At 33.0% G+C, this 14,498-nt stretch overlaps 3 protein-coding genes across 4 annotated transcripts; 2 read left to right on the forward strand and 1 right to left on the reverse strand.

Annotated features, from left to right (window-relative positions):
- The first annotated feature begins 2,010 nt into the window (after positions 1-2,010).
- LOC108689388 (F-box only protein 9) lies at positions 2,011-5,157 on the forward strand. Of its 2 annotated transcripts, none has more exons than XM_018196138.1 (7): positions 2,011-2,153; positions 2,783-3,001; positions 3,072-3,386; positions 3,519-3,682; positions 3,743-3,934; positions 4,040-4,274; positions 4,358-5,157. In XM_018196138.1, exons 1-7 carry the CDS (start codon positions 2,151-2,153, stop codon positions 4,574-4,576), a joined length of 1,347 nt encoding a protein of 448 aa, XP_018051627.1. In that variant the 5' UTR covers positions 2,011-2,150; the 3' UTR covers positions 4,577-5,157. The 2 variants fall into 2 exon arrangements, with proteins under 2 accessions (XP_018051627.1, XP_018051628.1); XM_018196139.1 differs by having other exon boundaries at positions 4,373-5,157.
- Positions 5,158-6,883: 1,726 nt separating this feature from the next.
- LOC108689462 (progestin and adipoQ receptor family member 4) lies at positions 6,884-10,333 on the reverse strand. Its single transcript, XM_018196226.1, has 5 exons — positions 9,920-10,333; positions 8,012-8,236; positions 7,448-7,551; positions 7,233-7,370; positions 6,884-7,155 (listed from the first exon to the last, which is right to left on the reverse strand). Exons 1-5 carry the CDS (start codon positions 10,122-10,124, stop codon positions 6,928-6,930), a joined length of 900 nt encoding a protein of 299 aa, XP_018051715.1. The 5' UTR covers positions 10,125-10,333; the 3' UTR covers positions 6,884-6,927.
- Positions 10,334-11,860: 1,527 nt separating this feature from the next.
- Positions 11,861-13,720, forward strand: LOC108689498. Its single transcript, XM_018196267.1, has 2 exons — positions 11,861-12,478; positions 13,548-13,720. The coding sequence occupies exons 1-2, from the start codon at positions 12,188-12,190 to the stop codon at positions 13,695-13,697; spliced, it is 441 nt and encodes a 146-aa protein (XP_018051756.1). The 5' UTR covers positions 11,861-12,187; the 3' UTR covers positions 13,698-13,720.
- The last annotated feature ends 778 nt before the right edge of the window (positions 13,721-14,498 follow it).

The raw sequence follows: 14,498 nt of genomic DNA on the forward strand, positions 1-14,498 counted from the left end.
AATCGTGTCAAAAGAATTCTTTTTGTGTCTGAAAATGAATTCTAAATTGATGACACAACAATTGAATTCTTTTTGAACTCTTTGCGCTGTCTGGGTAGTTTGATATAGACTTCACGACATTATTTGCATCACCACATAAAGATTTCCCTTGAGATTTCTCAAACCTCGATCCAATCACTTCGCACTCAACGAGATTGACATTATTCGAATCACTGTCACTTGGCACGAGAATACGTAATCCACCACCGCGAAGAGAACAGCAAAAACATGATGTTAAAGAAAAAAAAAAAGGACACATCTTCTTATATCATAGAGCAAGAAGAAATCAATACAGATGTTACGGAAGAAACAAAAAAAAAAGAAGAGAAAATCAAAAGAAAGTTCACTAAGCGGGAAAGCTGATCAGTGAATGAATGGTTTCGTACTCACCAAGCGCATGATGCTGTCTGTGCCCACGCTCGTTCAGTACTCGCCTTTTACTCGAGAAGATGATCTCCTGAATAGGTAGGTAGGTAGTGATAGTCCCTGATTCGCGTTGGAGGTGGGGTCATGTACCCCACCGGTGTTAACACACGTATGTATGTATAAGTTACATGTACAGGTGGCAGGTTCACTGTCCACCAGCTGCGTCTCGCCGCTTTCGGTCGTCGCGAATCGGATCCTTTGAATACCGCTGCGTTCTCGTGACCCATTTCTATCGCGTTCCCGCGCGTTTTGCGAAAGGGAGGGAGACGGGGATAAGTTACTTCGGATGCGTACGTGTCACGTGGCTGACATTCGACTAGGAGGGTACTGTATATACAGTACTTAAATACAGATCTCGCTCTCTTATTGTACACAATCTTTTTGAGAAAAAATTAACGAATTGCACCTTTTCAAAACAATATCATTATTATCGTTGGCTCGATATATCGATGGTGACACAATTGTTTATCATAAAAATGACATTTATTGAATTTTAAAATCTACTTTATATCTATTTTTGCCAATGTAGATTAATTTTATATGAATGATGAAATCTGATGAAAATTTCGCATTCACTCTGATGAAAATTTTTCTCGAAATTTTTATATGAATTGGTGGAACATTGAAATATTGAGAAAATCTTTTCTTTGAATGTTTTATATATGTAAATTTTAAAATATTCTAATTAAGATTTCTAAGATTTCTTATTCTATATTCTATTTGTGAAAAAATATTTTTAATTTGTTTAGATTTTATAAGATTTCATTAGAAATTATAGAATAAGAAATCTTAGATTCTTTTAGAGTTCACATATATGAAGACTTCTAGAAAAAAGTAATGTAAACTTTTTCGGCACTTTTGAAAAGTGTTCCAAAAGTTGTATAAAAAATTTGGAAAATTTTTTTCAAAATTATAAAATCATTGAGAAATTTTGAAAAATTCTGAAATTAATTTACATGTTTGGATAAAGATTTTGACTAATAAAGATTCTTTGGAAGAAAATGTACATTTTCTTAAAATGTTATGCAATAAAATTTCTTTTCATTCAATACATACTTAGAAAATTAAATATTTCAATAAAAAAGGATTATTATTTAAATAAAAATACTTAAATACTTAATTAAATACTTAAATAAAAAAGAATTATTTATAAATATAAAAGAAAATTATGAGAAATCTTTTAGACGGCCACTTGCTGAAATTAAAATTCATTTTCATCAATAGATTAACAACTCGATTTAACAATTTATCTTATTTATCTTTTCCTAGTTCTAAGAATTAGAAAAACGATAGAGAGTAAATAGCGAGATAAAATTAATCTATATTGGCAAAAATAAATATAAAGTAGGTTTTAGAATTCAGCGAATGTCATTTTTATAATAAACAACTTTTGCTACGAGCGCAATGATTAATTATGAATTGCAGCGGTACATACTTATGACCCATATGACACAAGGACAATTATGTATTTACATGTCGAAGTCGAAGTCGCATCGAACTGTACGCACGTCGGTCGCGCAATGACCTTCGCCTTCCTTGGTGAGATTGGTGAGAAACGCAGAAAGGCGAGAACCATGGCGGCGGTACTATTGGCGAAATTGTGCTTTCGCTGTGTCGTGCGCTTTTCCGACCGAGAGTACATGCGCTGAGGGAAGAAAACCGTCGGGATTGAATAGGAAGAAAAAATGGTACGTGAGAACGTAATTATCCATCACTGTCGTCGCGAGGCAGGCACATAATCGAATGCCGGAGTAATTGGTGGCGGGCTAACCTCTGACCGAACAGCCAGATACCCCATTCCGCAATATGTTGCGTCATTTCGTTGAATGAGTCTCTCCGAAATCAAGTTGATTGACCACACTATTTACAAATTTCTTAATTTAGTACCAGAACATATAATTAGTTTTCGAATTTTTTTACCTTTTATTTTAAGAAATGAAAATTTTCTTTATGAAACCTTCATGTTGCATTTCTTATAATTACAAGTATTGACATTTGCTTTTTATATCTTTCGAAAATTTTATTTGTATAATATTATTAATTTTACGTAAGTATATCTTAGATCTATCTTGGATAAATGTAGATTAGAATTATTTTATATAGATGTATATTTGTGTTATCAATTCTTTCTGTTCAGAAAACATTTTATTATATAATACCTATAATATATGTACTGTTTGATGTTGTACTTAATAATATTTCAAACAATTAACCTACATAAAGATTATGTTCTATAAGAGCTGTATTAAATTTGTATTAATATAATAAAATTCATATAATTGAACATTTAGCATCTATTTACTTTATGCATTGACAGAACCACTGCAGTGAATCTAGCAATGATACGGATGAAGGCGATGATCAGGAGGCGTCTTCTTTGCAAGAAGGAACAAACATTGAAGATACCTTAACATCTTTCAGGGAACAATGGCAACGTGAGTTAACGATATCACCTAAGCGTGATACATCAAAGACATATTCACCAAATCAGCCTAACATTGAGATCGCAAATGATGAAGCTTCTATCGAAAGCAAGGTATAATAATTATCATTGAAATAAATTTTGAACTTTTATAACGTTTCTATAAAAATATTTCTTGTTTCAGGCAAAGAATTTATTTCTTAAAGGTATTGAACATGAACAAAGCAGAAAGTTTTATGAGGCAATTCAGTTTTATAAGCGTGCGGTACAATTAGTTCCTGATATTGAAGTGCGTTTGTATGAATCAACAAAAGCAAAAGCAAGAGACAGATTCGATGCTGATGATTGTTGTGATACACTACTAGACAATGATTTTTCAAGTACCAACGACAGCGAAAATCATAATGAAGTTGATGAAGAAGAAACTGATTTATTTTTGAAATTGTCTAAAATTGTAAATCGCAATCAATGTGTATGTTTCCCAAAATTCGAACAAAGTGTAAGTATATTATTTTTAACATTTCTGTTGTAATAGTTTGTGTTGTAATTTTAAATGTACGATATATTTATACAGAGTTGTAATTGAATGTGCTGTGTATTTTATATTCGATATTTCCTTTATGTATTTCAGACAACACATATCTCTGCATTACCTATGGAGATAGTGCTTTACATTCTGAGATGGGTTGTGTCTTCTGAATTAGATTTTCGATCATTAGAAATGTTTTCAAGAGTATGTCGCGGATTTTACATATCTGCACGAGACACGGAGATTTGGCGACTTGCGTGCGTTAGGTAAATATTGAAAGATATTAGCGTGATTATTGGTTGTTAAATTGGAATTGTTTTCAATAGGGTATGGGGTGTAAACTGTGGTACTTGCGAACCGAAATACAAATCATGGAGGGATATGTACTTGCAACGGCCTAGATTAAGATACAACGGATGTTACATAAATAAAACAAGTTACATACGCGATGGAGAAAATAATTTCCAAGACCGTTTTTACAGACCATGGCATCTCGTTGAATATTTCCGGTACCTGAGGTACAAAAACATTATTGTAATATCTGCAAAAATATTCTATTTTCTTGCTACCATGTTATGACATCCAAAGTGAAAAATTTTTCACAATATTTTTCTTGCACTTAGATTTTTTCCCGAAGGAAGAGTTTTAATGTTGACTTCGACTGAGGAAGCTCAAATCTGTGTAAATTCCTTACGAAATCGCATACCACGCAACCCATCAGTTCTAATTGGTCATTTTCGATTACATGATAATTATGTGACACTTGTATTGAAAAGACAAGAAACTAAAGGAATCAATTTCTACAGAAGGAAAAAAAGAGAACCGGTGCATGATAGTGGTGAACAAACGTTTCATATTGTAAGTAATAAATATATCTGAAATTGAATATTATGTATCAAAAATCAGTTACATAATACATTTTCCCATACATGTAATCGTAGGAATTTGAAATACAGAATCACCATAGAAGAGTAAACTCGCAATTGAAATGGATCAGCTACAGTATTTTCACAAAATATAAAAATGGACAGGAAGCGAAGATTTGTCTAAAAGAACCATCTGTAAGAGAATTCAGGGCGTCGCCGATTGGTGGTAGATATCCACCTCTTAAATTCAGCAGGGTAAAGAGTTACACTCAGGAGAGCGAAGTCCCATTATAGTAATGAACTGACAACAAACAAATCATATGAATCATGAGAGTACAATTATCGAATTATTCTTACAGAAGAAAAATAGTGAATGTAGTGAATTCTCAGTATGTTATAAAACCGAAAACAAAGATGAATATGTAATTATAATTAAGTGTACTTTTCTTTGAATTATATTAAGTACGTATACATATTTTTCAAGATATTTTATTTATCTTGTATCACGCATTGTATTCTATTATAACAGTTTCCTATTGTACATTATACAACCTGCAAATCACAACTATTCTTAAAGAATTAATACGACGATAACACTTCCAATCATAAAAGTGTATAACTTATTTATATAGATCTAATATAATTATTTAAGCACTAGATTATAGTGCCTTACATCGCAATGAGTTGCATACTTCAGAACTTAACAAAGTATGTACTGAAGAATGTAATTACATAGTTTTGTTTATCAATTAATTATTGCTCAGCTATACTTAAGTTTAAAAAGTATGTTAATTGAATAAAATTTATGTAAATTTTTTAAATTGTGTATATAATTTTGTATAATTATATGTAATAAAAAATAGCAAGCACTGAAATATTATATGATCTTATTTATGCAATGAGAATATATAACGATTTACACTTGTGTAGTACAAAATATAACATATCAACTCTTGCGGGACATGTGATATATGTTCGTACTCTGTATTACTATCAATTGCTCTTTTTTGCTACTGAATAATCTTTACATAAAATTGTAAATTTGTAACTGATTTTTACTGTGTATATCAATTTGCTATATATTATAATATGAATTACTCATCTAAATTGAAATTTACATTTCTATTTTTCCTATTTCTGAATGGTGAAATAGAATTAGCTGAGAACCTTTAGAATAATTTTATTATCGGTTCAGTATCACCTGAACAACGAATTATCTTACTATAATGGAATTGAACCAGCATCCACTAATATAAATAATTTCATCTCTGAATATATTATAAAGCGTAACTGATTTAAAGAAATGGACGTTAGAATATGTATATTGTTGGATATCTCTGATCAAAGTCTACACAGTCCGAAAATTTATAACCTTACTCGAATATAATTTTTCCGTATATTTAAACCGTTTCTAAAATTTTATTTCAAATGTAGTCTGATATGATCACAAGTTTTTATCGTTCCAATTCAAGAAATAAATCAATTTAAAAAATCTCATTAAAAGCTCATGTTTTCGAATTCTCTCTCTCGAAAAATTAATTTATTCTCAATGTAATTTATTCTCAATGTAATTAATGTTTGATTAATTTAGTAAAATAGCTGTAAATTTGAAACAACTTTTAATTTTTTTTTCATTTCTGTACTTAACATGAATTATATATTATTTACGCTATTAAATATGATATTTCGGCTTTCGAATATGGACCTGTGAAGACTGCCGCATTTTAAGTTATTACACATCGTATTGTGCTTGTATTGCTTTCCAGATCATCTTTAATACTTTCTCTCACATATGTTAATAAAGTATATACAATTGACTCTAGTAAATTCCTAACTTTTTTCAATATAGATTTATATTTCTTCAGGTAATCATATAAAGAATAAGCGAGTTGTAAGGAAAAGTGGCAAATATAATTTTGCATAAAATTCATTCTTAATATTTGAATTTTTATGTTATGTTTTTTCTCTTTTACAAGAGAAGAGATTTTTTTTTTTATTTAATTGTCGGATTTCTTCAATGAATAATTTAATCATAAAAGGTCAAAATAATATTCGTGTTAAAAAAAATTTAAGATAGAAAAGAATTTAAAATCTGTAAAATGTAAACAAATTGCATCAGTATCTTTTAAATAACATCTTCTCAATAAGAAAGATTATACTCTTTTGATACAAAACTGCATCAAAAGTGTTGGAAAGAAATATTCCAATTATATTATCAAAAGTAAATTGTAAAATAAAATATTTACGTCTTTTAACAAAATAAATATTACTTCTTTCTCGCATCATACCCGTCAATTTCCAATTTTACCTTGCTTATTTATATATTTGCAGGAAAACTCCACAAATATCCCATTACTGTTAAGCATTCGATATGATAAGTAACCGTACATATTTTGTACTCATGATTGTACCTAAACCGTCCCGCAATAATTACATAAATTAAATAACTCTGTATTATATAAACTCTGTGTAATATATATAATATGTATATATATATATATTTTTTTTTTCAATATCCTTAAATTTATATTATAGAATTCAGCACTTTCTGGTCTCCAAATGTCGAAACGCTCGACTAATCGCCAGTTGTTATAGGCTCGATTTATCACAGACTGCAGCAAGCCGTCGCGTTCTTCATGATTCAATCACAATTCTTCGCGATCCGAAGGAAGAGAGCTTGTTTTATTGCACGTAGACGGATCAGACATCCAGGCGAGATCCTTTAAAGTTGCGGCATGCATAGAACATACCGCTAGGACGACCATTACATGCATCACATTATGGGAATTCAGCACTAAATCCAATCGGCCGGGAATCCATTTCTCTGGAATGCGAAGAGCGCCAATGGTTGCACCTATCACAGCTATGAGATCCTGGAATTTATTCCTACATCAGCATTATCTCTAATATTTAGTACACGCGGCTATCTGGAATCATATTCAAAATGTACCTGTAATATTATATGAATAAGAGCCTCGGGTGATCCGCCACCAATACCAAAACATCTCAACATCATGATTAACATTCTCATCAAGAAAGGAGGAGCAAAACATAAACGCCTTTCCCAGGGTGATTTAGCAGTCATTGCCTATGAATCACATTAATGTTTAAAATGTTTTATCGCCACAAAGTTCAGTCATTAAATTAGATGCAAGCTAAAAATACCTTTAAAAGTCCCCACATACTAAGAGAGCAATAAATAAAAATGCAGCAATACCAGACATTATCCGCAAGGCAATGAACAGCGGCTGCCATCATCGGTATAGCTCCTGAAATATTTGTGCGTGAAATAGAAAAGCATCTATTTGTTACGAACTGTTCTCGTAGTTATTTTCTTATTTAAAACTTTCTTCATTTGAAGTAGAAATCAATCAAAAAATAATTTGTAAGATCCATTTGAAATATGAAAAGTTATTTGTAAAATAAAATCTTATAAATTTGAGCTCTAGTCATACATATATTTTTTCAGCTTTTTTGAAAAAGTTTTTATTAAAGCCTAGTGTATTCTTTGCTTCCTGTTTCTTGCTTTTCCTCAAACCTTTTTCCTTCTTTATGACGGAATTATCTTATCGACAATTTCTTTTTACGTTTCTTGTCTTTTTTGCGAAATCCATGAATTTTTATCTCAGGTAACAGAAAATGAAGAAATTGAGTAAGAGGCAAGTAAAAAGTAAAAATCAAGAAACAAAAAACACATTGTATATTAGCCTTTACAAATAGATCACACACCGAAACTCTGGCACAGCCATATGCCAATCATGTCAACTTTCAACAGTGTTCTATAGAGAACTTCGTCGTAGTTTACGTTCATGAAGAGATGATATAGGAAGGATCCAATCCACGGACTAACAGCACCGATAAAATGGCACCAGGAAAGAACTCCCACGAGTGTCCCTTTTGTATTCCATGGAAGTAGATGTGGTACAGTCACCAACATGTACAGGATAGCAAATCCTATAAGCACACACGATCACTCATACAGGATGCTTTCGAATAAATGTATTTTGAGATGAAGTTCTTTGATGTTAGAAAATTGATGATATATCTTGAGCTACGAGAATCTATTTTTATGAACTCTTTGATCTCCGAGAAGTTTAAGAATTATTTCTTTTATAATTTCTAAAGAAAATATTGATAATTTCCATTACAGAAGTGTATTGTTCGTCAGGAACAAACTTTAATTTCTTAACAAGTTTCTTAATTTTTGAATTATTTTCTATCTCAGAAGTAACTATCCGATTATTATTATATTGATAATTAACTGAGAAACATTAACGGGAAAAATTGACAGGTGTAGAGAGATTCATAACATACTAGTTCAATTTTCTGAAAAAACAATTTCAAGTATATTAATCTCTTTCACCTACATGGATAGTTCTGACCTACTAAGATTTTATTTCACGCACATGTGCACTAGTCGATACATAAGATTTATATATGGGATGATTCATCAAAAACAGAACATTTGAATGACTCTCTTAGTTTCTCCTTTGAATGAAGGAAAAAAAATATAATTAAGGATAATTTGTTTAATTTTAAGGAGCGACAGAAAGAAGAGCTGTCTAATCTCGCTATAAAAGGATTGCAATTTCAAATGCGTTCGTAATGTTTTATCGTTCGCGGATGTTTAGAATGTATTTAATTGACATTCGATACAATTAGAAATTTATCAATGAATCAGCTTTAACAGAGAAGGAATATCATATGGGTTCGCTTTCATCGATCGTTCGTTACCCTGCAATGCGTCTTCGTTGAGCGCGATATTTTCACGGAAGTTGACCTTGATAATATGCACCTTGACTTTAAAACCCTTAAGGGACTTAATCTACTTTTCGAGTTAATCCAATCACGAGAATGGCAAATCTTTTACGTGATGTAATTGCGTATTCTTTGAACGGAATACAGTTGATCGCGTGAAGAATAATGATAGCTACTATTTCAGAATTCAATTTTGTTTCGCGGAGTTTCAAAGAATTTTGCATTTGATTTATTTTATTTTATTTTGCAGCATGTCATCTCTTCTTCTCTCTCTTTCTTTTCATCAAAATAGCGAAAAAGTCAATTTTAATTCCAATTTGGAATTAATCCAATTAAGCTACATTTAAGAATCCACTATCAGATGATACTTTCATATGATAAGATAATTATTTATTATTTGTTTAAACATGTTATAAAAAAGAGAGAAAATCTCTTCTGAATACAAAAATTTTCCTCGTGTACTTTATTAACATTAAACTCGTTAAGAAGTTCAACGAATAATGTCCCATTTTGAAGGCAAAAATTTTATTATAACGAATAATTTTCTTTCATGTTTTTAAGCATCTAATTTCAAAGCACTTACTAACTTATTCCAGAATTAAAAATTCAAAAATACTTAAAAAAATAAAAATAAAATTCTTTATATTATAATTACAACAGTTAATAAATTAAAATATCATCTTTCTTGAGATTTATGTAACTTTGGTATACACTCTATCAATCGCAGCAACTCTGAAAGGATTCGCGTCATGCGAAACAGGAAAAAAATTACAGGACGAAAATTGCATAGTACATTAAGAGAAAAAAATAAGCTTTTCATTCTAATCGCATTATGTTTATAATCGCAAAATGTGTAATCGCGACAAATTTCCGTCTCACCATGCGTCAGGATGTTGACAGTCTCGTTGTGGATGTAGAAAAGGCTACCGAGGCACTGGCGGATGGTCATGAGCGGTCTGTAGCCGGTGAGGATGTGGGGATTAAATTGAAGGTGCCGCGGCATTTCGCTCCATCGTCGCAGCAGCAGGACTTTGGCCGACATCTCGTCCGGATGCGGCCGTCTCGTCTCGGGGCCGTCGGGCATCCTCTTGTTGTCCTGACGCCGCGCTCCGTACGTGTCGGTGTCCTGGTGCGACGAGCCCGACACCGCCGCCGCATGGCGCGGTCGCTCGTCGTCCCGGAACAGCGTCGTGCAAATGCGAACGCGCAGTACCCGCTGCCTCGGGGAAGAGGGATTGGTCCGGCCAGCGGACAAGGCAGTATAACGAGATCGTCTCCGAGAGCCGTGCGCGAGCTCTCAACGGCGGCGACGTCGCCACTGCATCGTCGTGCGCGCCGCTGATACCCCCGTCTGCCCGCCCGCCTACTCGCCAGCAGCAGCCGTCATCCGCACGCGATTTGGCCTCTCTGACGGTTCCGTCGTCACGGCAACCGCATCGATCCCACTCGGACGGGGTGGTTAGGAGGAAACCTCATCGTGCGCGATCTCGCTGGATCTCGCAGCTCGATGTCACAGATGCTCCTAGTTCCTATACCTGGCTTTCTTGACTAACCCAATGAGTCGTAACTATTTATGACTTGAACCGAAAACTCAGTTACGTTAATTTGATATCTCGGACATCGTTCTCCATTTTTCTTCGTTTTCATACTATTTTCTTAATGCCTATTTACACATGATTAATAATATCTACAAGTAATATGTATCATGAAGCAGCTTGGAAAAATTTGTTATTGCTTGATATTGTTTATTTATTTCAAAATATAATTTGATTTTAATCACACTTAATTACATTTATTGTTATATTTATGCAATTAATGTATAAAAATTATACATTTTTAATAAACAGAATTTTTTTAGTTAACAAAGAACAATATGATTGTGTTTTAAACGGTATCAAAATTTTAAGCAGGATAAACACATAGTTGGCATGCCCCTGTAGCAGCTCCTGAATGTTCCATATAGAGTTTCCACGTGTGACCTATTGACACAATTTCGGTTGGATGTTTTTGAATTAATATATGCTGGATATCCTTTCCTATTCCTACTGTTATTCATGTTATATATTATGCAAAATATACATACTATTTCAAGCTTTATCGACTTGCATCGACGAGCATTTTGCTTCGTCCTTGCAGTTGAATCATATAAAAACTATTGTGCTAGAAATAAAACAAATCGAAGAGAAACTTGACGAACTATATTTGTCATCAATGTGAATTTGCATTAAAAAAGTCTCAATAGAGATGGAAATCCTTTCCAAAGATGAAAGCAAGAGGTTTGAGTTGTATTGTTTTCAAAACATGATATTGAATCTTAGAAGATGAAACATTATTGAAGAAGAAGAGAAATGTTGAAGAATCACACACACACATTTTATCTATATGTAATGCTCATAAAACATCTTTTTATACCTTTTTAATACCACTTAATTGATATTTATTCTCTGTATTATATACTAAAAAAAATTTATTAAAGATCTATTTTTTTTATTCTTGGACGCTCTGAACTAAAACACACGCTCTGAACGTAAAACAAACGTATATTTGTTTCACTTCAATTTATTGCAACGTGTGCACTAATTCAGAGAGTGCAAGAATAAAAAACAGATCTTAAATTTTAATACATATTTTTTTAATATGTAAATTATTTACTTCCAATAAATATTTAATTAATAGAAAAACGATTAAAGTTAAAAATTAATAGTCTTCGTGTCAAATAAACATATGTTTATATTTAATAAATATCTATTTAGAACTATTCAAACAAATATTTATTAAAATTAATGTCTCTTTTTCAGTATAACTGAATACAATCAATCCGAATTTGCCAGCGAGAGTGCGCGCGAAAGTTGACCGTAGCTTGTTCTTGCGTGAAGCGCATCTTACGTCAGAGTCACTCAAAATCCGAAAAAGCGACAGGAACGTAACTTAGATCTTCGTCGGCGACTTGTCGCGGCCGCTGCCGTCGGGGACACGTTCCGATCCGCAGATGCTTTTCGATCTGTAAGTCCGCGTGATCTATTATAAGTTTTCATAGCGAGATCATAGCAACATTTTATACGACCAACATCCCCTTGCTCCTCCCTCTCCTTCCCGGCGCATAAAGATTGTTTTAAGACTTGGGACGAGACTCGTGGATACCAAACAATGGATACCAAAATTCCCGATGGGCCACCTGGTGTTGACCTTCACCCAACATCTAAATGTCCGCATGTCGTACTCGGGGTGAGTTCCACCGCGACAGCGCAAGCGCACCCCGACAACGGGGTGCATTACCTACAGCAAGTATTCCTGGTGAGTATCATACGCGCGATTGTGATGTGTGCAAGTACCGTGCTGCGTTTCTTCCTCAGACTATCTCCGAAGAGTATTCGTGACATGCCCCGTTGCTTGACAATTTGGACCGGTCGTATCAGTCGACCGTGTCTTGCTGTGCAGGTAGTCGATGCACATCTGCCTACCCTTTCTGGGTACTTTACGACATCATCTTCAGATCCATCCCCCTCCCTCTCAGTTAAATCTCTTCTGTTACCGCACGGGGCTGTAACTTGAAAAGCAACGGTGATTAACCGAGAATTCAGTTAACTCAGATTGTCGATGTCAATCAATTGCAATTTCATTTATTCCGACATGCTGCGTACCTATGTTACATTATGTTTTGGCGCAAGACTAGTGTGTCACGTGATCTCGTTTGCGAGATCGAGCTGGCGCTTGTACTGATATCGACGTTCTGTCGACTGTATGAAGATTAACTCCTTTGCGTAATTGCGCGTAATTCTTCCATGTACATGGCAGTAGAGGCAAAACGTATCTTACAAATCGCATCTCCTGTAAAATACTTCTGTTTTTCACTTGTTTGTTATTTATAATATAATTTAATTTAAAATATTTAATTTAATTTAAAATATTTGACAGTAAAGAGAACATGTAATTTATATGCATTTGTGTTAATATATATATCTTTTTTTTTGCAAAATTTGTATGCTTTTAGTGGAATAACTAAAATCTGATAACTAAATCCGATTTAGAGGTGTTTTTTATTCCTGCTCTTAGTGTACGATAAGTTGAAGTGGAACAAATATACTTTGTTTCAATTTATCATATCGTGTGTACCATTTCAGAGAGCGCAAGAATAAAAACAGAACTAAGATCACACAGCATCTTTCATTTGTAACTTTAATCATAATATCAAAGTATTCCAGCATAATGTATTAGATTTCTTTTTTTTAATTGAATTTCTTGCAGTTTATTTTTTTCTCTTTGTTTCTCGTTGTTTCTTGTTTCATGGAGAGAAAAAGAGAACAAATTAATCTACAAGAAGCTAAAAAGAACAAGTCTATAACAAAAGATCTGTTTTTTTTAGCTAAATTTCTTGCAGTTTATTTTGCACTTTCTTTCTTTTCCACACTGGAGAAAAAAAGAAAAAAAAAACAAAGAGAAATTCAGGTTTAAAAAAAAAGACCTAAATACAGTGATCTAATTCAATATGAATACTTCTTTACTACAGAATACCTGCAGTGAATTATGGACAATCCCGGAAGGTGCGATCGCGACGACGGCAGCAAACTACTTTTCCCATGACCAGTCAAAGTACATCTCGTTTGACGTAGTAACTCAGGTAAAAACGTACTATTGTAACAGCAAGCCTCTTGACTAGTTTTAAATCCGTGAGTGTAATCGTGGTGAGAAATTAATAGCTGCGTTCAGCAGAGAAAGGTTATTAGTGAACGCCTAGTGATTTTTTAATATGATTGCTTCTTGCCTTTAGTTTTTCAAATCTGACTCTAATAGTGATTAGTTAGATTATTCAGTATGCACATTAAAGCCTTCGTACTCAAATTGACATAAAAATATATGTTTAATATAAGGATTAAACCAGGAAATCTTCAGTATATTTTATTGTGCTGTAAGTAAAATCCGTATTTTATAATTTAACTATTTGCATTTTACTTTTACACAGATTAAATTACTAAAGTACAACTTTAATATGCATTAGTGCGTCCAATCGAAACTTCACTATAAGTATACGAAAATCAACCACAATAAAAAATTATTCTGAATACTTCCTAATTAATTTTATTAGAGCTTAACGCAGTTATACTCTTAGGGGCTCCGCACAATAAAAGGAATACAGAACAGAGAATAAGAATTTTTATCTATCAAAAATTGTATTCCACAATACATGATTTCTGATAGATTAAAATTCTTATTCTCTATTCTCTGTTCCCTGTTCCTTTTATTATGCGAAGTCCCTTACGCAATACTGCGTAAAAGAATGGCTGCTTGTATGAAATGTTGTTTCGTTATCTCTCGTTTTTTTTCGAATCGCAGTATTGCACCATCCCGTTAAAATACTATCATTATGTATCTCTCGGGACGATTTTCGCGCGTTTTTTTGTAATTTAAATTTACATGTAATTCGTCGAATGATCATTGTTGAATTGTGCGGGGAACACTG

Source organism: Atta colombica, unplaced genomic scaffold, assembly GCF_001594045.1.
Source record: "Atta colombica isolate Treedump-2 unplaced genomic scaffold, Acol1.0 scaffold27, whole genome shotgun sequence".
Classification (NCBI taxonomy): Eukaryota; Metazoa; Arthropoda; class Insecta; order Hymenoptera; family Formicidae; genus Atta; species Atta colombica.

Coding starts and splice junctions, on each gene's coding strand:
- LOC108689498 (XM_018196267.1), top strand. CDS start 12,188: ATGGATACCAAAATTCCCGATGGGCCACCTGGTGTTGACCTTCACCCA. Junction 12,479..13,547: donor GACCGTGTCTTGCTGTGCAG/GTAGTCGATGCA, acceptor TCTTTACTACAG/AATACCTGCAGTGAATTATG.
- LOC108689388 (XM_018196138.1), top strand. Junction 3,683..3,742: donor TGGCGACTTGCGTGCGTTAG/GTAAATATTGAA, acceptor TGTTTTCAATAG/GGTATGGGGTGTAAACTGTG. Junction 4,275..4,357: donor GTGAACAAACGTTTCATATT/GTAAGTAATAAA, acceptor ATGTAATCGTAG/GAATTTGAAATACAGAATCA.
- LOC108689462 (XM_018196226.1), bottom strand. CDS start 10,124: ATGCCCGACGGCCCCGAGACGAGACGGCCGCATCCGGACGAGATGTCG. Junction 7,552..8,011: donor ATGGCTGTGCCAGAGTTTCG/GTGTGTGATCTA, acceptor CAAATATTTCAG/GAGCTATACCGATGATGGCA. Junction 7,156..7,232: donor TTATTCATATAATATTACAG/GTACATTTTGAA, acceptor AATAAATTCCAG/GATCTCATAGCTGTGATAGG.